The 22,163-nt window shown below is 46.7% G+C and overlaps 2 protein-coding genes across 7 annotated transcripts in view; one reads left to right on the top strand and one right to left on the bottom strand.

Moving 5' to 3' along the window:
* ELF2 (E74 like ETS transcription factor 2) overlaps positions 1-6,886 on the top strand; it is a 28,346-nt gene extending 21,460 nt beyond the window's left edge. For all 6 annotated transcript variants that reach the window (XM_058024772.1, XM_058024777.1, XM_058024774.1 and 3 more), the window contains 5 exons: positions 524-697; positions 1,659-1,745; positions 4,035-4,227; positions 4,589-4,942; positions 5,174-6,886. In XM_058024772.1, the coding sequence (XP_057880755.1) occupies positions 524-697; positions 1,659-1,745; positions 4,035-4,227; positions 4,589-4,942; positions 5,174-5,801 (1,436 nt within the window). In that variant the 3' untranslated portion in view covers positions 5,802-6,886. The remainder of the gene's footprint in view (positions 1-523; positions 698-1,658; positions 1,746-4,034; positions 4,228-4,588; positions 4,943-5,173) is intronic.
* Positions 6,887-11,025: 4,139 nt separating this feature from the next.
* Positions 11,026-19,462, bottom strand: NOCT (nocturnin). The gene is made up of 3 exons (XM_058024423.1): positions 19,282-19,462; positions 13,971-14,240; positions 11,026-13,142 (listed from the first exon to the last, which is right to left on the bottom strand). The coding sequence occupies exons 1-3, from the start codon at positions 19,460-19,462 to the stop codon at positions 12,307-12,309; spliced, it is 1,287 nt and encodes a 428-aa protein (XP_057880406.1). The 3' UTR covers positions 11,026-12,306.
* Between the last annotated feature and the right edge of the window lie 2,701 nt (positions 19,463-22,163).

Below are 22,163 nucleotides of genomic sequence, written 5' to 3'. Positions count from 1 at the left end.
TGGGTTCTGTGAATCTGACATTTTAAATTGCTGAAATAGAGTTATTTTAAGGGAAAAGTATTTCTATTCATCTTTCCATTTTATAAAGAATACCCAAAACCAATGTGTTGCACAGTGTTACCAGTCTGAAAAACCAAACTTTAATGTTGATGGTTACTTTAACTGATGTCCCTTCTGAAGTTATTTAATATATGCTGGATGAAATAATGATCAAACTGAAATGCAAGAGCTACAAAATAGGAAGTGGAGATCAGAGTAATGATCAAAGATGAAGCTCTAATTTGTTTAAAGCAAAGTGGAGTTTGGTTCTGAAGAATATTGGTGTGGTACTTGTTTTTGCCTAAAACTACTGACAAGTGTGCATGTTTCGGAGAGTTGGATTGATTTTCAAGGTGACAGGATTTTGGAGCAGAAATTTTATACAGTGTTGCATATGCTTTGTTTAAAATAATTTTATGTAAGATACATTCAAATAAAATCAGGTAGAAACTTAATCAGATATTCTTTTTTTCTTCTCTTGTAGTGGAAGTTTTTGTCCCTCCTTGTGTGTCCACCCCAGAATTCATCCATGCAGCCATGAGACCTGATGTGATCACAGAAACCGTGGTGGAAGTATCAACAGAGGAATCTGAACAAATGGATGTGTCTCCTGTTCCAACTTCCCCTGATATCCATGAACCACTGAAAAAGAAAAAGGGTACATATGGCTTTTCATAGGAGCAATCTCAAAATTTTTCTTCTGTTGTCCACTGCCATGGATGGTGCAGTTGATACAGGGGAGGATGGATTGGATGGTCTGATCTCTTTGCTCTTACAAACAGATTGATGGGAGTCTGAAATGCGAGTTCTTAGAAAAATGGGTCTGCATCAAGAAAAAAAGAGGGAGCGAGAGTGTGGGCTTTGACAAGCCATGAAGGAAGATGGTTTCTGTGTTCTGTGTTTTAACACAAAGTGGAGGAAGGGTAGAGTATTCAAAGAGGACTTTTGTGGTGGGGAGCCACTTTGTGTGAAATGTGGGTATATTTGGTGAGATGGTAGACTTGGGGTTCATGCAATGAAGCATCAGGGTAAATTCTAACTTAAAAAAAAACATAAATCAGTTTACAAAATCATGATAAGATCTTATTTGTGAAATTTTTCTCTTTCCTGTCTAATTGGCATGTCTTGGAGGAGAATCAATTCAGAACAGTGTTTGATTTCTAAGCATTTTGCTGTCACATAAGAGGTGGGCACTTGGTAAGGTTGCTCTCTCTGGTCTAGCAGTTTTGTTAGAGGCATCAATACAGTTCACATAGCTTTAGGAACATTGATTTAATAGTTTCCAGACATGCTGAGATAGAACATTTACTTGTAATTTAGAGGGAAACAAATGCAATGTTCTGATAAAATGATACAAATCCAAGATCTTTGAGTCTTAGAATTAATAAAAATGCACTTTAACTTGTCTGCAATTGAGTTAAATCTGCCCATGAAGTAAGCAACCGAATGGTAAATGCACTGGATGTGCAGTAGTAATCTAAGAATCAAAGTTTATCCATATCTGTGGCAAGGAAACAGCAGGGGGGAAATACACAAACTGCTTTTTTCAGCAAAGGCAAACTATAAAATTTACTCTGCATATGATTAATGCTTCTTTTTCCCCCATGTGTTATGTGCAGCTGGCCGTAAACCCAAGACCCAGCAATCAGCTTTATCTGATGGCTCTCCAGATCTAGGTATAAAGAAGAAACCTAGAGAAGGCAAAGGTATATTTTTCCATTCATTGAGTCTTTAAAAATAAGCAATGTATCTGCATGGTATTTATCACAGGAAATGTACATATCTTTAAAAATGTGATGGATGAGATTGTACTTATTTTACTAGAGTTTTATTCAATGTCTTTAAATTTGTTTGTACAAGATCTAGCTCAAGGATGTATCTAGGATGTGCTCTAGGCGTCTTCTCTAGTACCCTCCTCAGTTAATAGGTTTTCTCATTATTTATTTGCTTTACTTTGTGGTTATTGACTCGTGATGTCTTTTGTGTTATGTTTCAACTTAGTGCTACAAACATAATTTATTAAGCTACTGCTGTAAGACTTGCTTTCAAGTAGAGACAGCAGCACATGAGCATTTAGTAAGGTGATGGTTGGAAGTAAAGGTAATAAGGCTGGGAATATGATTTCTTATTTAATTGACAAACTTCAGTGGGAATATAGGTTCAGTTTAGTTTAAGGAGAAAAACAAATGATGATGTGTTTCTATATTGGTTGAGTGGAGCATTATGTGCAGAAGAGTTCTGATGTTTCTCCTGATAAATAGAGGTTCCTTTCTTGGGCTCCAAGCCCCTGCCACATTCAGCAAGAAGACAGACTGAGACGTGAGCTCACAGGTTACCTTTGGGGTGGTGTGCCATGTATCAGCTCTTCCCTGGCTGCAGGTGACACATCTGGATCTTGCCTCCCCTTGGTGCACTGGTGGTTGTTCTGAGATGCTGCTGTGGCTGGGAGTAACAGCTTAGTGACTTGGAGTAGCAGCATGCCAGCTGAAGGAGTGTGTGGTGGTCAGCTCCACTGCTGTTTTGACATTTGGTTAAAAGCAAGGTCTCTGCTGTTTACATAATTCCTTATCTGGCTACAGCTCCTGAGTCATCAGCTTTGTCAATAGGGCAAGGAAGAATGGGACTGACTTCATGGAGATGTTTGCTCATGGAAACCAGTGCAAACACTGATTAAACTTCCCTACAGTGCCCAGAGTTGCTTTAGATTTGGTGTAGCAGTGGACTTCAGTGGAGATGACAGATTTTGTATCTGCTATATTTAAAAATACCTCTTGCTTAATTATTTCCTTTTTCTGTAGTCTTCTTGAATCCTTGTCTTTCTTTCTATTTCAGATTTTAGTATTACAGCTTTCTTTTACCTGAACAGTACTTTCCAGTTGTCCTAGGTCCTAGTTTCCTGGACAAATGATTTGAAAAAGGAGGCCTGTATTTCTCTCTGTTCTCCTTTTTGTGCTGGTGAATTCAGCTCTATAGCTTCTTGTTTTATAAAGTGGGATATGGTACTGCTCTGTGGTTTTCAGGAGATTTTTTAGCTTTCTTTTAAATTTATTTTATTTCTCTGGCACTTCCTAATGAACTACATATATCTCTTGTTCTCATGAAGTGTCTCATTCCGTATTTTATACTACAAGTGGAATAAATTAATTTTTTTTTCTTGATGTCCTACAAAATATATTTTAACTGGATTTAATTTTTGTTACTTATTTTAAAAAGCACTTGCAAAGGTAGGCTATTTCATATGTAGCATGGGTTTGGAAAATCAGGAATTATTCTACAGTTTAGTACTATCAGAGTTAAGTCATGGAGAATGAGAGATGATTGTGCACATTTGGAAAGGGGATCCCTTGTTGACATTCCTATTTTGTGCATTTTGGATACTTTCTGGTGCAAAGTTAGGCAGCTGTAAATGTGATTTAATTGTGCCCTACAGCTTATTTATTCTCTTGAAGTTCCTGTTTGCTTTCTAATCCTGAAGCCCACTTACGTTTTTGCAACAGCTCTTGGGAAGGGTTAGAACATGGGGTGCCACCAGTTAGTTTGAGAGTCCCAGATCCCTGACAAACTTAACCACAGTTGAGATGGTTTGTTGCTGCAGGTTGTATGCCTTTTAAAAATTAGATATTTATATCCTCCTGGTTTGCAGTGTCATAAAATGTACTGGCATTTCATGCCCTGTTTAATCAAATATGAGAAGAAAATTCTAGCGCTCGTCCTGCTGCATAGATAGGTACTGACTTGGAACACCCTCCCATACTTCTTTTCAAGAAAATGGGTATTGGATTGAACAGGCAGGCTCCTGTGTTGTATAGTTAATCACTTGGATTAGCTCTTTCAGAATGTAAATATTTATGGAAACTTCATTAAATTTAACAGAGTGAATGACTATATGCAGGTCACATCCTCTGTGTAACATGGCTTGTAATGCAGGTCATATGGAGAACTTTCTGTTATCTTTAAAAGTGGTTTTCTAACACAAAAATGCTTTCTGATTGTAGGAAATACAACATACTTATGGGAGTTCCTGTTGGACCTTCTTCAGGACAAAAATACATGTCCTCGATATATTAAATGGACTCAGAGAGAGAAAGGAATATTTAAACTTGTGGATTCAAAAGCTGTCTCCAAACTCTGGGGAAAACACAAAAACAAGCCTGACATGAACTATGAGACTATGGGAAGAGCTCTCAGGTAAAAACTCTTAGATCCTTAGGTTATCTATTACAGTTTAAAATCTTATTTTTGCCCAGAGAAATATAAAGGTTCTGAAATTTTAAAAACTGCCCTTTTGCAGATCTAGCCTTCATCTTGCAGTCCCTGTAACTTTTTATATTACCAGTAAATTCGCAATTTTAATTCCTGAAGTATGTATTTGAAAGGCAAGATTTTTTTCAGGTACATCCTTCAGATCATTTGCCAGTGTGTTCTAAGAACTTCTTTCCATACCTCCTTACACTGTAGATTTTACTGTGATTACTTAGGTTTTCTTGTTAGCTCAGAATGACATTTTCTTTAAAATGTTGCTTAATACTTAATTGTACTTTACTTGCAGATACTACTATCAAAGAGGAATCCTGGCAAAGGTTGAGGGACAGAGGCTTGTGTATCAGTTTAAGGAGATGCCAAAAAATATAGTTGTCATAGATGATGACAAAAGTGAGTCCTGCAATGAAGATTTATCAATGCCTACAGATGAAAAGTCCCTGGAAAGAGTGTCTTTATCTGCAGAAAACCTTTTAAAAGCAGCAACCTCTGCACGTGGAGGAAAAAATTCCTCTCAGTTAAGCTGTACCAGAACAGAAAAAGCAGTCACCAGAGTTGTGAATATTGCCTCACCAGCTCATGACACATCCTCATCTCATCCTTCTACTACCACTGCTACTGTCCCAGCAACATCAGCTCCCAGGTTTGTGTTAATGGACCTGTTAAATTTACAAAGTCCTGTTGCTAGATGTGCAAAAGGTTTGGAGTTGGGCTCTTTGTTTGCTGGTTTGGCTTTTTCATTTTTTTGTTACGGTTAGGTTTGGTTTTTTTTAAGAACCAGTTAAAAACCTGTCTCTCTTGGAACTGCCTGTCCTTGTTGTCATCTGTGATGGTGCCCTGTGTTTTGGCCTAAACACACACGTTTATCTTGTAGGACTGTTCGAGTGGCAATGCAAGTGCCCGTTGTCATGACCTCTCTGGGACAGAAAATCTCCACTGTGGCGGTGCAGTCAGTAAATGCAGGGTCACCGTTAATAACCAACACGAGTCCAACCACAGCAACAACCCCAAAGGTAGTAATCCAGACAATCCCTACTGTGATGCCAACCTCTGCTGAAAATGGAGACAAGATCACAATGCAGCCCACCAAAATCATCACGATCCCTGCCACGCAACTCACGCAGTGTCAGCTGCAAACAAAAACGAGCCTGTCGGGGTCAGGGAGTATCAACATCGTGGGAGCCCCGCTGGCTGTTAGAGCACTGACCCCCGTGTCCATAGCTCATGGGACACCCGTAATGAGACTGTCGGTTCCTGCTCAGCAGGCCTCGGGCCAGACTCCGCCCAGGGTGATCAGTGCCCTTCTCAAAGGCCCAGAAGTTAAATCAGACACGGCCGCCTTGAAACAGGAATGTGAAGTGAAAACACTGCAGCTGGTAAAGGAGGAGAAGCCAGTGGATGGAAGCAAGACTGTAACCCACGTAGTAGTAGTTAGTACACCCTCAGCCATTGCCCTTCCTGTAACAATGAAAACAGAAGGAATCATCACGTGTGAAAAATGAAGAATAGGTTTCTTCCAGCACGGACTTCTGACTGTTACGGTTTTGAATATACTGACGTGACTGGGGGAGGGATGTGGATGCCCCACCAAGTCATAAAGGAGAGTTGTGGAATGTTAATAAACATGCATATGTTGAAGACTTACTGGAAAAAAATTATTTTCCCGTGTTTCAGTGGGACTTAAAGCACGCTGATACACTGATTACAAACTGCCTCTTCCAGTTGGGAAACAGCTGAACCTATGGAGAATGAAAGAGAGAGGGACTGAAAAGGGACCAAACAATTTCACTACGCTACCGGTTACCAAGCTACACTAAGACCTGAAACACTAAGAGAGAGCTGTGTGAGAGGTTTGCCTTGGTTTTTAGTTTTCAGGGGGAGAGGAAAGTCTCATTGTTACACAAATGGCAAATTTGATGCATTTTATGTGCATACCAGCGATTACTACTGTGTGCCCACAGTACTCAACTGGTGCTATGTGAAAAACTATGCTACTAGGTGTTGTAGGAAGTGAAATAAAGGAGATTAAAGAGCTTCTAAAAGAAGACAGAGGCCTGGAGGGATTTTTGTATCATACAGCTTAAGCAGATTCAAATTGAAAGCCTTAGACTGATTTTCAGTTATCTTTCTTGAAATAAGCTAATGGCTTGTTTGTGTAAAGCTTTTTTATTAAAACAAATTTTTTAAAAACCTTGTACCTAGCACAGTATTGTTATAGAATAACATGTAACATATTTTGTATGGTAGTTAAAAGTCTGTCTAAATTTCTTAATCGTGGACAAAGTAGCAGCAGGTTTTCTGCCTTCTGCTGTACCATGCCTGTTTCTCTCACGTAGCCTTGACATCTGTGCATACATTTCAGTTTCAGCTCTACTCTCACTTCAAAGGTCACGCCCAGCATGAGCTTTTGTCAGGTAGTTCTAAACCTGTAAATTTTTTTTAGTTGAAGTTAAGAGGGAAGTACCAGTGTTCAGAACGAACTATAATAGTTTGTATATTCAACATTTGAAGTATATTCTATTTTGTTGTACTCTTGTTTCAAAGTGTATTCAAGTAGGTTTTAATGAAATACAGACAGAAAATTTAATGGTGTTTGGTGTGCTGTTTGTTTTTTCCTTCTTCCTTTCTGCTAACCTGTTAACCTTTTTTCTTACTTGAAATCTTCCAGGCATTCATCCTAATATAGATGATACAGTGTGAAATTTTGGGACTCCTCCCTGCTTCAAAGGGCTGACCAGCTCTCTCACTCATTTGTGTAAATACCTGTGGAGCTTGCAGTAGCTGGTGAGGTAACTTCTGGCAGGGGTCCAGTTCCTTGATGTTTTCATTATGGTGGTCATACACATGGGCTCTGTGAGCTACCCAACTGCTCCTCCAGCTACACCTGATGGTGGCTCTGTATTTCCAGTCCATCTGCACAGCTTACCCTGATTTCAGGGGCACCACACTGGCACATCAGGCTGTGGGTAGTCATGGTAGTCACAGCACATGAGTACCTGAGTAGTCAGGTAGCCAATGGACCCCCAGTTCCTAGTGATATGTGCTGAAAAGTCTTCAGGGCAGGAACTTGGGTAATCTTGAAATTTAATTGAAGTCTGAATCATCATCTAGGTACTTCATGCCTGGAGGAGCAATTTTAACAGCTGTCGGAGCAATTTTAACAGCTGTCTGGAGCTGAAGCCTTCTGTAATGCTGAGAGACACCAGAATTAACTACTTTATATGCTGAGAAGCAGGTTACTTGTTGAGTTCAAGCAGCAAGGCCCATTCTCCCCTTCAACTGGTAAGAAAAGTGGAAATATCTCCACACAGCCAGGCCAGCACTGGAGGGACTAAAGGCTTCTGGAAAAACAATTATTTTTCATTCTCTTCAGCAGGGAAGTGGAGTTGAGGAGCAAAATGAAGCTGAAGCCAATTAAAAAGTGAGTGTAACGCAGCAATCCAGAGAATCAAAAGTTCTTACACATGAACTGTGTTTCTGGCATGGGGTAGAGGACTAATAGCCCTTCACACAAGGACATGGAGAGAGAAGATGACTTTTTTCCTAAGAAAGGTAGGAAAGGGAAGTAGGGGAAGCTGGGCAATCACTCGATTGATCTGACAGTCTGAGGCACTAATGTTCTGAGTAAAGGGAAATGGAGCAGTGTAAAGAGAGGCAGGTGGTGGTACAGATCTGAGCTAAAAGATGAGAGAAACCAGTGTTTTTAAAGCTTCTGTTGCAAGTCCAGTCTCTAAGAAACCCAATTCTAGATGGCTGTTACTTGATTGTATCTCAGAGCATGAAGTATCTATGTCGAGTATTTGTAATTAAGACCTTTCCAACACCTAATTTAGATACAGTGGAAGTCAAATGGGGACAAACTGTCTTCCTGGAATCAGATAAGGATCTCCAGCTGATGACCTCCTTGTAATGCCAAGACTTCATTATGTAATGGCAAAAACTGGAGGAATGAAGGCACCCAGCTCCCCTGCTGGTGGGGTAGGCAGCTCTGAGACACTGCCAGTGCTGCGTGTTGCCACGGAGCCAGTGATGGTCCTTTGGCTCTCTCCCCTGGCCACCAGCGAGTGGCACACTGGAGTTCATGCAGTGCTGTGAGAATCTCAGTCTGTGTGAGGATGTGCTGTAACTGAAATGGAGAGGGGGCTTACCCTGATCCTGTCAATAGGGATGTTTTTGCTGGTGGTGTTGGAGGACGTGACCTCAGGATGAGGGAGCCTTGGTTGGGTTTGTGACATTTGAAACAGATGAAAGGAACACTAGAATATTGAAGTGGTTAGTTTAGTATCTATGTGTACTCTCAGGCTTTTGAAATCCCATTGAAAAACCTGTTGTTTGGTACATGGGTGAAAGCAGGATTCCCTTTTACATCTGAATCTGGTGGTTCATGTAGGGGCCAGGCTTAACTCATCCTTGGCAAGCGGAAACTCGTAGATGTGTGGGTAGAATGAAACTTGTGTGAAGTGAGTATGCTTTATACAGAAGGCATTGAGACACACAGACTTGGTACCACTGATTCTGCAGATAAGAACTATTTTTATTTTTCAAGCCCACTGTTTTAAGTTACAGAATTAAAAGAGTGGTGTGTAATCCAGAGGGGAAAAATACCTCAGCTGTAATTTGTATCTCAGAATAAATGTCTGAGTATCAAAAATGAGAAAAGTTGAGAGGAGAATCCCATTCTAGAGACAACTGGTTTTGTTAGCTCTCTCTTGCATATCTTTCCCAGCGAAGGGGCCTGGGCCTTGGCACAACTCTGGGTAGAGTGTGCTGAAAGGAAGGCTGAACTTGGGATCCTCTGCTAATTGATTTCATCAACTTTAGGGCTTTGGGGAGTTCCATCTGAGGTGATCAGGGATGAGTGAGCCAGTGGCAGTCAGAAGTTGAGGAGAAAATGGAGAGGCACTTGAAGCCTCAAGCTGGTACTCAGCACGTCGTGTGCAGCAGGGATCTCAGCTACATGTGAAGATTGCTACTGCCAGAACAAGCCAAGTGCAATTCTGCCTTGTAGAGACAATTCAAATAGCAGGTGTTAAGCTTATTAGGAAGATCCAAATGACGCTATGTATTTGGGATCTAATTGTTCTCCAGGAGAGATAGTGTTTTAATAAGCTTGCAGCAGCTTCTGCCTCTCACAAATTAAACAAGTGGGTCATTTCTTCCTGCAGCTTGCCTGAGAGTGAGGGAAAAGTGTCACTGCTAAAGCTAAGGCAGCCTTTATTCAAGATGAAAGCAAGGGATCTGTGGAGCCTTTTTTTTAGCCTTGGTGTGCTTATAAGGCATACATTCACAAGGAGAGCTTGGAAGACATTTTTTATTGTTAAGAGTCATCCTGCTACACAGGAAAAAAACATCCTTTCTGCTTCTTCTGAAAAATATTTAGTGTACTGATATTTATAGCTGGCAAAAGTATTTCAGTGCTGCAGGCTTGTCTCTCGCTGCATAAAACAAAGCAAAAGCAATAATCCATTTAATTTTTCCAAAAGAGTCTGCCAAATAAATTATGGCATGTACTGGAATAAAAGGGTGAAGCTGCCTGGGAACTTAGCAGTTAATTTCTCCAGCCTATCTACCTTTTCATTAAAATGCAGCAGAAAGGGTTCAACATTGCACTGTAGCAGGGATTTTCTGAGAGGACAGTATTGCATTGAGATGGGAAGAGTCTCCAGCCTTTTCAGTTATTCCACCCCCCCTTTGCCTTCAAAATTACCCTTTAAGGAGTTGAAGCAGTGAACATCTACTGTAACGTGTCCAGGACGAAGAAGAATCCCAGCCCTTTCCACTTCATCAGAGCTTCTGCAGTGATGGCAGTACCATACAAATCATGCTCTTTCTCACCAGTTTGATTTCTTGTTTAGGAGAATTAAGCAAGGGATGCAAGCAAGGGTATAAATCAAAATGTCTTAAGAATCATAGATGCCATATACTCCACTGTGAGAGTGACAGTGGGAATTCTGCAGCTGGGATAGTTCAGCTCCTGCTGGTAAAAAGCCTCCCATAATCGGGTCTGTGGCTCTATGCTCTGGAAGTGGGAAAGGGGCCACACTGATGGACACCTTGGCTGGCCTGAGGAAAATGAAACTGCTTGTACAAAAGTGAAATGAAATCATGGAGTGATTTCATGTTTGGTGGGAGTGGTGGGGTTTTTTGACTATGGTGTAGTTTGTTTTTAAATACAGACCTGATATTTGCTCTCAAGTCAGGGCTTTCTACCACAAGTATAGTTTCTTCCAGAGAAATGAAACTGCCAAAAGGAGTCTGGATGGAAGCTCCAGCTTCTGGTGTGGTTTTTTTGTGGTAGATGAGCAAGGATTTGACCTACTCAACGTACTATCTTATAGGTCTTATTGTGATGTTGATTTTAGAAGTGTTTAGCTGCAGATGACTACAGATGTTAACTAACAAACACTTATGGAGAGGGGAATATTTACAGTAATACAGTGTAGGTTTCCTCTCTAACTAGAAGAGTGAGCAGCTTAACAGCTAAGCATAACTCCCTTCCTTTCAGACTTGTGAAATCTGGACATTCCAAGCTGGAGAAAGAGTGTGTGCTGTGAAGGCAAAGCAGCCATGCCACTCTGAGACCAGGGTTAGGGGTGGGAGAAAAGAGCTTTGGAAGAGGAAGCATCAGCACCAACTTGAAGCTCAAACTAGTTGAGACAGGTCACCTCCCTGGCAACAGGAACTTGGGACAGCAAAGTGAGAAAGACAGCAGCCAAGACATTACTTTTTTCCAAAGAGTTTTATTAACAAACAGCTGGAACATTTAAGAGTTACTATGCATTCTAGTTCACATGGAAATACTGCTTTATTTGCCCTGCCATGTCTTCCTCAACTATCTAAGTGTCAGCACAACTCCAACTGTTGTCCCTCTTACCCCATCTCTTCCTATGCTATTTTCTGGCATAATGGCATGTTTACAACCCATATATGCAATTCCTATGTCAGCAATGAGCATCACAGGAGTTACTGCACTAACACACCTCTGCTGTAGCCCAGATGCTTTGCCAGAGTTTCTCTGGGTCACAGGAAGAGGCTCCTGAACACTCTCACTCCATGCTTTCCAATCAGATGCAGGATCACCAACTTCTCTCAATAAATAAATTTTATCTTATAACAGGTTCCAGTGTAGCTTTAGATTCTGAAGATAAATAGAAGAAAATCTTTCAATATTAAGACTGGCCTTTTACTGAAACAGCAAGATTGACAAGACTACAAATTTAAACCATTTAGAAAAGTAATACTCAGAGGAAGAAATAGTCCCTGCTTAGTTGTGTCCTCCAGAGGGAAGCACAGAAGAGATGAAGGTACAGTCACTGGACAGCCTAGAGGCTGTATGTGTGTGACAGATACATGCACATTGCTCTGGAAAAGTGAGGGCATTACTCTAGGTCATAGTCAGCCTCTCTTTCCTCACCTGCTCTTACTGGAGGGGTCCTTCCTCACACTTGTCATGAATTTGTCATCTCAAGTCATGGAAAAATGACAAGACCACACTATTATGAGCTTAGCTTTTTGTCTAAACTGCATTAAACTTCCTTCGTATTGCAACAGAAAAAGATTTAAGGTAATCTCACTGGGTAGTTGAACCTCACTCCCTTTGGTACTTGCAGAAGCTTAATAAGAAATAAATAAAATCAGCATGCTGTCAGGGCAAGATGTTTTACAGACACAATGTTTTGATTTAAATACTAAGGCCTCCACATTCATTAGAGGATTAAATCCTTAAAACAGGGGGCTCAGTGAAAGAATAAAGCCATTTGCCTTTTAGTTTTCAAACCCTGAAGCGGCAAGAAGAGTACGATGAGAACACTGGCTTCCTTCTTCCTCCCTCGAAGGCTGCACATTAAGGAGGGCTGAACAGCAAGTGTAACTCCAAACAAGTGCCTGAAATAATGGTTAGTCAACAGTATTTCCTCATCTTTCAACAGCATCTAGCTTCAAAGGTTTTCTCTAAAATAAAAGACTGGAGAGTTCAGACACTGCAATAGCAGCTGGCATTCTGGGACATTACAGCAGTCTGTCAGGGTCCTGATTGAAACTAAAGTCACACACAAGGGACAGGTGATCAGAAGGGTAATTGAATGAGGGCAGCCTGTTGGGCCCAATTTGCTCTTCAGTCAGCAAGCCCAGGGCTGAGTTCACATTCAAGGCATGCTGTGAGTACCAGATGTAATCCAGCGTGTGCCGGCACTCTCCAGAGGGCCGGATCTTCCAGGTGGTGTAGGGGGGCTCCGTCTGTCCATCGGGGCTCAGCAGCTTGTACGCACTGTTCAGATTGAGGCTGGAGTTGGAGAACTCCCTGTAGACCTCCTCGGTTGGCTCCGCGTTGAAGTCCCCGCAGACAATCAGGGGGATCTTTGCTCCCTGGGTGATGTTCTTGAGGTTCTGGAGGAGGTCACAGCCCTGAGCAGAGCGGAACCTCTCCCAGCCCGTGCGGGCCTTCAGGTGGGTGACGGCGATGCAGAAGAGCCGGCCGGTCTCGTGGCACTTGAGCGTCTGAGCGATGGCCACCTGGTTGGTCTTCAGCTTCATGGCAGTGAGGCGGATGTTGGCGCTGCTGACGAGCTCGAAGCGCTCCTTGAGGAAGAACATGGCGCAGCCGTCCGGGCCGTTGTTGTGCTCCACGTCCAGGCACGGCGACCACGGCTTCGGGAAGAACGTGCACTGGTAGCCCAGGCGGCTGAGGAGCGGCTCAAAGGTGTCGAAGTAGTGGTCGACTTCCTGAAGGCACAAGATGTCGGGCTTGTACGCAAGGATTTCCTCCAGGATGAGGCACTTCCTCTCCTCCCACTTCAGAGCTTCCATGGGGCACTGGACAAAGTTGTCTTTGCCTTCCCCGAGAGCTGGAATTAGCAGGGAGGGTAAACAAAAAACCCAAAAGTTAATGATAGCTGAAACAGCCTGTCATCCTTCAGGTTTTATCAGTTTACATGCTGGTGACTCTAAGGGTACCAGATTTGCCAGTAGGTGTGAGAACCCCATCTCAAGTCAATGGAGTTGCTCCAAAAAAATTAAGTTCCTTTTACAGATAAAAGATATATTAAGACTTTCTCCCCCTCTGCCCACTACGCAAGGGCAAGTACTCCCACATGTGGCTGCTGCAGCATAAGCCAAAATAAAATGAAGTGGGTTAAAAGAGACTGCAGAAGATTAAGGCAGTCCCTATGAGGGAAATTTCCCACACCCAAAAGATTTTAAGATGAGGCTGCTGCAGTCGTCAACTTACAGCCTTGATTCAAAACCAGCAGTTAAAATTATTTTTAAGCATCAAGAATTCCTGTAGCAGCTCTGAATTTATGGACAGCTCACCAATAAGGTAATCAGAAACTGAAGAGAAACGTCACAAATAAAACTTAGGAAAAAGATTGGTTTTCTCTGGGGTTAACAACCATCTAAAACCGATGGGTCACAGATTTTAGAATACACTATTCAGTTAAGATGGGAATTTGGGGCTACCTTTGGCATCAGAGTTGCAAGGAGAGACCTTTTTTTCCTTTCCTGTGGGACAAAAGGAAAGCCACTATTTCAAGTGCTCAAAATACTCCCCCCTGGCCCTCAGTCAGTTGTGTCTCATGTAGAGGAGTTCACTCCTCTCTCCCTTTGCTCTGCCAGGGTTTTCATGGCTGCATTTGATCTCGAGCTCACACCTTGAGCTCACAAGCATCTCCTACCTTGGGCGAGGATGTTCCACTGCATGACCCGGATGGGGCGGTGGTTACTGCCGGTGTTTTTCTTCAGGTTCACAAAGTTCCTCTGGAACCGGGGTGGCCGCTTCTGCAGAACGATCTGACATTCCTCCAGCAAATCCTTGGGGTCTATGGGATCCAGCTGTGCTGAGTCCAGGTGCTCCAGGCAGTCCTGGTGCTGGGACACGGCGCCACTGCTCAGCGTCTTGGCGAGCACGCTGTAGAGCCGGCTGGTGCTGTTTCCCATGGAACACACTGCAAGGGAAAAACTCCCGTTAGAGATGGTCCACCACAGCTCTCCTCATCACCTGGGTACCTCTCTGCAGTGCCAGCCATTGATGGTTGTGCAGGAGCCCGTTCCCGAGTCTGAGGCAAAACAAGAAGGATGCAAAAGAGGGTTAGTCCTGTGCAGCCTCATGTTCTGCCTGTCATCAGGGGCTGCAGCCTGCAAACAGCCTGCTCTAAGGCATCATGCTGCTGTCTTCTAAGGCAACAAAGAATTCTTTCAACCAGAATAGCAGGGCTAAGATTAACTCTGCATATATTGTAGAAAACACAGTAGAGCACACTTTTTCCCTGTTCACAGAGGAGAGAGCCCAGCAGGTGGACAAATGCTGCCTGCTCCTTATTTCATGCGCAGCATTTGCTTCTGATGGAGAGGGCACTCTGTATGGCCTGGCACCCTGTGTCCATATGGGATGCCTCCAGGCTGCAGACTCCAGTTAACCTGACTGACCCTCAGGTTGGTATTTAACAGCAGTGTCTGATCAGTGTCATTTATCCCCAAAGCAGTAATGCTGTCATGGCCATGAAGCAGCCAGATGCTTCTGCTGGCTGAGACGTCAGGATGTGGAGTGGAGAAGGTGGTGCCTCCCAGCTCCACATCCCTACGTTCATTCCCCCCACCCTCCTTTCTCCCTTTGTCTCCTCACTCTCTTGTGCTGTGCCCCAGCTCAGCAGTTTTCAGCCCTCCCTGGGCCCAGCCACCTCCTGTTCCTGTGGCCACCTCACCCACACGAGCTGCTGTCTCCAGCTCTCCCTGCTAACGCAGCTGGCCCTCACCCAGCCCCATGTCTCCTGCAGGGAGGGCTCGCCATCCCACACGGGCTCACAGCTGCCACGGGATGGGGATGCACATGTGTCCCTGCTCTGTTTTGTCCCTGTGCACATTTTGTGGTATTGCTACACTGTGTGTGCAAGAGCTCTCCAGCCCCGTCTCAGGGAGGGAGGGCTTTGCTCCTTCAAACGCAAAGGCAGGAAGGACAGTGCTTGCACCACAGCAACTTGCATAAGAGGCAATGCTGACTGAGTTCTGTTGTTGTCTCAACTTACTTATTTACTCTGAATGCCTTTTGCAAAGGGAATCTTGAGCAAAAGAACTTCAGTGTTGCACTGCTGTTGGCCCACAGTGGTTTTTAAGTAGGTTTATTTGTACATTTGAGTTACTTAAAAAAGGAAGAGGATGAAATTGTCATCTTGTGATCACATCTTGCAGAAGACTTGGCATGCTACCCAACACACCTGCATGCTCAGACTGAACTACAGCACCACCAATTTTAAGATCTGGTGACAGACATACAGTAATGACAGGCTAGAGGGGCAGGCAGTAAGATGGACACCCTTACAGTTCAATAAACATACTCAGGAGGAAAAGAAATACTCTCCAGTATAAGCCCCACATCCTTGTACTTAGGAAAATGGATTCTTTTAAAAGATACTAAAAACTACTTGCTTTAATGTGTGTTTTGTATGTGTAAGCCCATGGAACAGTTCCAAGAAAGTTGTGAAATGGGAATTTAGATTAGATATAGGACATTTCTCCTCATCTCTGTCCTTTTAGTTAAAGGAATAGGAGTTCCTCAAACTGAGATGCGATTCTGAGCTCACACACACATCTTTCCACAGCAGCTATGTGTAGTGTTTCTGTTTCTGCAGCCTTTCTCAGTTTACAGAGAAATTTACTTCTTCTCAAGAAGCCAAGTACTGCTGAAGTAGTAGAAGTGCCCTTAATAGTGACGGAAAACACAAAATCCCTGAGCAGGATCCTGCCACAGCTGTGAGGGGAGTGGGAGCAGGGATGAAAGCGCGCTCTGTGCTGGATACAGAAGGGTGCAGATTACACACAAGCAGGGCTGCCAGGCCGCCATGCAGAAACCCAAAGAAATCAGTAGAGCTTTTAATAGATGCTCCACAGGGAGCCACTCACCTATTTTTAGGACAGGTACAAGCCCTGGCTGAGTGCTGCAAGTGGAGATAAGCACAGTGCTTTCTGCTGCATCAGACATGCATCCTGCATCGTGCCGTGCCATGGATGAGGAGCACGGCTCATGCGGGGCTCTCCAAAGGAATAATAATAATAATAACCCTCCAAGAAGCCATCAGCAAGCTCTTAGGCTGCTTGTGGCTTTGACCTGAGTCAGAGGGATGATGCTGAAGGTAGGTGCAACACAGCTGGAGTCACAGGCCTGCTGGCAAAGCCCTGAGCAGCTTACAGCTGTTACAGCAGGATCAAGGCTAAGCTCAGCCTCCACCTGCCAAGCTGCAAACAAAGCCAGAGCATTGTCTAAATCTCATCATCCCTGGGATTGCGGTGTATCCAGCTCTTTATGGGCTGTAAAGCACAGCCCAGCCTGTACTGTGGCCCAGAGCTGATCTGACAGCTTTTAAAGTCAGTCATGACTCAGGAAGGAAAAAGACCTTCAGTCTTCTTTTGAGGGCCCAGAGATGATTGTGTGAAAGAGGTCTGGACTGTAAATTAATCACTTTCAGTCCTGGCATAGGTGGCTCAAAAGTTCTTGGCTGAAGCAGGGAAGATTCCAGCTTAAGATGACTGCTTATCTGCACAAGTCCTTTGTATCCAAAGTGCTGGAATCCTGACAACACAGACTGAGGTGTTCTGCAGAACAGGGGCCAGACCAACAACCCAAACCTGAAAACTCCAAACACAGGATCCATTTTTTGTTATTTCTGCAATGCTGAACCGTGTCCACAGCAGTCCAGCTACAATACAGGCACAAGGTCACCACTCTGCAATCTCACAGTGCAAGTGAAGTGAACTTGCTGGGACAATGTGTGCTGCCAGTACTGTGACACTGTGGTGCTGGTGGGGGCACAGGCAGACTTGTGCAGATAAGCAGTCATCTCAAGCTGGAATCTTCCCAAGGAGCCCCCTGCTTCAGCCAAGAACTTTCAAGCCACCTATGCCAGGACTGAATGTGTTTAATTTACAGTCTAGCCTTCTTTCACACAATCATCTCTGGGCCCTCAAGAGAAGACTGAAGCTCTTTTTCCTCCCTGAGAAGGAAGCAGGCTTCTGAGCTTGCACTGTAGCAGTGGATAGCAAACATGAAAGTGATTCTCTTGGTGTTATGTAACAGGGAACACCAACTCAGCAATTACTATGCAAGGTGATTAAATCAAAAGTTCCTTCTCCTCAGCAAGGGTGGCACCTCAGCACAGTAAGGGTAAGGGAAGAATTCAAACGGACAGTTAAATGTTAGAACAGGGTGTAAAGTTGGCAGGCTTCTTGCTCCATCCAGCACAGAAGAGAGGAACTTCTAGGATCTCGGGCAATGAGCCATCAGATACTTTATTTCAGAGATGAGGGCTGCAGAAGGGTGTTGGACCCTGACCTTTTGGGTAAGGTGAACAACATTCCCATTTCCCTTCCTTTCAGGTCATACCTCCCCGCACCACTCTCAGGCAGAAGCCCTACCCTGTTCACCACAAAGCTTTCCCTGCTACGTCAATGACTCCACACACCACAGTCTGGAGCTGCATCAGCCTCCACGGCCCTAGAGCTGGCAGCAGCCAGAAATGCCCTCCTTGGAACCCCAGTTCCAGGAACAACATGACAGGCGCCATCCCCATGTGACAAAATGTACACTACCAAGGTATCATACTACATGTACAACCTTGTCTGGGACAGCAATGAGAGCTCACCAGAGGAAGGCAGAAGCTGCCTGTTCTCAACAGGCAACACCAGAAAGAAGAGTGAACCTCAAATCCTGCCTCCAGTAATACAGGGAATCACAAGCTCTGGAAACCTTTATCTTCATGAATGCTTAATTAATCATGAACTCGATTCTGCCAGCTCTCAGATGCATATGCTCCTCTTCCCTGCAGTGCCATGAAGCTTCGATCCTGCCATATGGCATCCTGGCCTGGCATCAACAGGACCAAGAGAAGCACCCTACCCCAGCCTGGCTTCCACACTCCTCCTGCCACAGCAGCAACAGGGAAGGAACTCTCTTCACCCCAGCCCCAGCTGAAGGCGGTAGGGCAAAGCGGATCTCCTGCATGCCAGATGTGTCATACAGCCTCAGACATATTGCCCAGAGAAGCTGTGGCTGTTCTATCACTGGAAGTGTCCAAGCCCAGCCTGGATAGAGCTTTCAGCAACCCGGGCTAGTGAGAGGTGTCCCTGCCCATTGAGGGAAGGCTGGAACCAGGTGACCTTTAAGGCCTCTTCCAACCCAAGCCATTCAATGATAAGGAGTTGGGCTTATCGCCCACGGCAGCAGTGAGGAGCACGGTGAATGCTGCCCCAGCTGTCAGCAGGAATGGCTCCGGATGGCATTCTGAGCCACGGCCAGAGCCAACAGAGGCGGCTTAGGGCTGGATCCGAGCTCAGGGGTGCGTGGGGTCCGCACAGGCACCCGAGGGCATCGGGCACTTTTCAGGTCTCATGTGGGGAACGAAGAACGGGCTGTAATTATTTGACGGTAGAGGCAAATAGGGACGTGATGGCTGCTGCTGCCTGCCAGAGGGTAACCTGGGCTGCTCCCACACGCTGCCTTGAGGGAAAAGTGAGCCTCGAGTGAGTCAAGCTCATCCTACACCAAGTGCAGCTAAAGAGGGCAGCTCAGCGAGCCGAGAGCAGGCTCCTGACAGCGGCACACGGACACTGACGCTCTGGCTCACGGACAGGCCAGCGCAGCGACACCGGGCTGACTCCCGCACCCAGCCTACGTGCGGGCACAGGGCGCTCCATCCCTCACCCGGAGGGCACCGAGCCAGAAACGCCCAAAGCTCCGGCGGGCTCTCCGGCAGCGCCTGCCGCGGTGCCGCGGGATGCTGCCCGCTCTCACCGGCTGGGAGAACGCCACGGCCGCTGCCTTAGAGCCCAAGGGCCGGTCCAGTCCCGGAGAGGAGGCCGGCCAGGGGACAAGAGACACGCTGACGCGGGCAGCACAGCCCAGATCCCGCTCCAACAGCACCAACCAGGCATCAGCCTCCGGCTGTGACCCCGCGCGGATCCCGGGGCGGCTGCGCCCCCTCCTCGGCCCGTACTCACCTGTGCGGGGCGGCGTCCCCGGGGCGGGCGAGCCGCCCGCTGCTGCCCGCGGCGCGGCGGGGCCGGGGGGCGGCGGCTGGCAGCGGGGCCGCGGCAGGCGGGAGGCCGAGGCGGCGGCGGCGGGAGCGCAGCAGAGGGCGGGTAGGGCCGAGCAGAGGCAGCGCGCGGAGCTCTGGTACATGCTCCCGGCGGGACGGAGCGGCACCGGCAGGATCGGGCGGGACCGGGCGGGATCAGGAGCGCGGCAGCTCCCGTGCCCGCCCCGCGGCCGCGCTTATACAGGCGGCGGCGCCCCGCGCGGCGCGTACCTCGGGCACTACCACCCTCACCCGTGGGGGGGGGTGACAAGGTACAAACAAACCCTCCCGGCACCGCCGCCCGCACACCGAGCCCGCCCGCAAAGACCGGCGAGCCCGCGCTGCGCGACCGTCCCGCTGTCGCTGGCGGAGGGCGCTGCGGTAGGAAGGACGCGCTCCGTGGCCGCTCCCGCCTCCCCTACCCTGCCGTGGAGTGGTCTGGCCCGGGGGAGGTTTCCGCCGGTGATGTCAGCACGGGGCGCCCACTGCTCCCATAGACGTCACGGCTCAGGGGCTGCCCCGCCCGGCCCGGCCCGGCTCGGCTCGGCTCGGCTCGGCTCGGCTCGGCCCGGCCCTGCTCGGCTCGGCTCGGCCCGGCCCGGCCCGGCCCGGCCCTGGGGGAGCAGCGGGGCTCGGCAGCCGCCGGGCTCCCAGCGCAGCCGGGCGGGTCCTGCAGCGCTGGGGATATATTGTTCTCTACTGGGATGGCTTCCTCGGACACGAGCATCCCCCTGCCCAGGCCCGCCACGTTCCCAGGACCGCGTGGAGAGCGGGGCGCTCCCTCAGCTCGGCACCCCGCCCTGTGGGAGCCTGTGAGGCGCTGGGCTGGGGGGGAGTATCGGGGAACAGCCCCCGGTAAGGGGGGGTCTGGGCCCCAAAGCTGGCAGCTGGGGGTGGGTGATCTTGTTTGCTGTCTCCCCCGCTTCCCGTGGCCTCTTTGCCCCAGCGCCCTGTGTCAGGCCACAGGGGCCAAGGGCGGCCCCGAGTTCCTGCGCTGGAATTAGGGCAGTGCCCGCAGCTAGCCTGAACGGGCTTCCTGCTGAAAATGGGACTTTTTTTTTTTTTTTTTTTTTTTTCCCTAGAAATACTTGATTCTTTATGTGTTTGCTAAACTGCCGAGGGGACCAGGGGAAGCAGATGCCTTCTGTGAGGGATGCTGCTGCTGCTGCTACAGGAACCAGGACAAGCTGGCAGCATGGCATTACACCTGGCTCTGCTTCAGCGCCCCTGGCTCATCCCTCTTTTTCTCAGGCTTTCTCTTGACAGAAAGATGGCATTCGGGCACAGCAGCTGATCCCTGTGTTCTGGTGTTCAGTGCCTGCTGTCAAGGTTTTTTTCTCCAGTTTGCTGCCTGCTGGGCTTAGGCTGGTTATAGCCATCCTCTGGAGACAAGAGAGAGCAGTAGAAGCGTTTAGGTGGGAGAAAGCCTCCAGGATCATCGGGGTGGAAGGTTTTGTTTGGGTGCTGGGGGTGTTCTCTTGGTGGCTCTCAAGCCCCCCACTGCACCAGCTGTTCAACAGGATGGGGACACCCAGAAAAAGGGGCCCTGGAGAGGCTAAGGATGCTTCCAGTCCTGTCACAGTAACCAGAGGGAGCCAACAACCCACTCTGCAACTGCCAGGCAGTTCAGGAGCTGAGTGGATGAAAAAGTATAGTGAAAGCATTGGAAAAGACCATTCCAGAGCCACCTCGGAAAAGTTGCCTCTGTTCAGCAGCGTGACAGGCTGGGCTCCACTGCTGAGCAGAGGTCAGGTTTTGGAGAGGATCTTTCCTCTGTTCTTTGCGCTTTCAGGATTAATTACCTGCAGGCTGCCTGTGTGTGTGACGTGTGACCTCGTTCTGAGCTGCAAGTGAAGGGGATTTCACAACCTTCCTGAGCTTCCAGAAAACTCTGGTCTGTTTTGGTTTTGGGCAGGAATGTAGGCATGCCTCTGAGTACGGGGGAAAAGCAGTTCTGACCTTTCCAGGGACTAAATTGGCCTCCAGGGCTGGAAGCAAATGCAAGGTGCCATCAGAAAGATGGGACTTGTCTTTTCCCCTGGCATGTCATAAGATCTCTGACTTTCTAGGTGCTTATCTTTCCCAAGCATACAGCTGATCCTGCTTTCCCCAGTGCAGGAGGTGCATCTTGGCCTGGGCCACACTGCTTAATCCCTGTCACTGTTCTAGCAGTCTTTTAATCTTGCAGACTGTTTTTCATGGGCCTGGTCTTTGTTTTCCCCTATAAAAAATAAACATTCTTCTTTCACATCATGTCTTCTAAATCTTTCTTTATTGCTGTCTCCTCAAGTCTCTCCTTGCCCCAGCTCCTGTATACAGCCCACCACAAATTTGCTTGTCTTTGTGTTACTCTCCATTCCAGCCACAGTTGTCATTGTCAAGTTGTTCTTCATGACAATTTTCATAGTGCAAAGAACTTTCCTTCCCCTTTGAAGGCAGGTGCATTGTTTGTCTTTTGCCACCTGGTACCACTCTTCTTGCCCAGATTTTGGAAGGGCTTGTTAGGGGTTCAGCGACAACTTGGGAGAATATCCAGAGTCTTCTGGGATGACAGAAGTAGCTTTTCTTTCTGCCCATCCTCTACCTGATTTGCTTCCTTGTTCAGACTTTGCTGTCTCGTTTCTAGAGCTGGATTTGATCCCTTGCACCATTTTGATGGTTTGAACCCTCTTGGCTCTGACTGATTGCATCCCAGTTTCATCCCTGGAGGCTTGTGCTAGTTCTGTTACTCTCATCTGTAATTTCATCTGTTCGTCTTTGTTACTCATTTCCTTTTTGATTATCAAAGGAAAGATTGTGATATCC

This window comes from Melospiza georgiana, chromosome 5, assembly GCF_028018845.1.
Source record: "Melospiza georgiana isolate bMelGeo1 chromosome 5, bMelGeo1.pri, whole genome shotgun sequence".
NCBI classification, from domain to species: domain Eukaryota; kingdom Metazoa; phylum Chordata; class Aves; order Passeriformes; family Passerellidae; genus Melospiza; species Melospiza georgiana.
Note: the sequence above shows the minus strand (reverse complement) of the source record. Positions and strands in the feature narration are given on the sequence as shown.

Bases quoted from the DNA above. Each gene is read 5' to 3' on its own strand.
- NOCT (XM_058024423.1), bottom strand. From the start codon at position 19,462: ATGTACCAGAGCTCCGCGCGCTGCCTCTGCTCGGCCCTACCCGCCCTC. The intron at 14,241-19,281 runs GTGAGTACGGGC...TTTCCCTTGCAG, and splicing joins GGGGACGCCGCCCCGCACAG to TGTGTTCCATGGGAAACAGC. The intron at 13,143-13,970 runs GTAGGAGATGCT...TGCTAATTCCAG, and splicing joins GTGGAACATCCTCGCCCAAG to CTCTCGGGGAAGGCAAAGAC.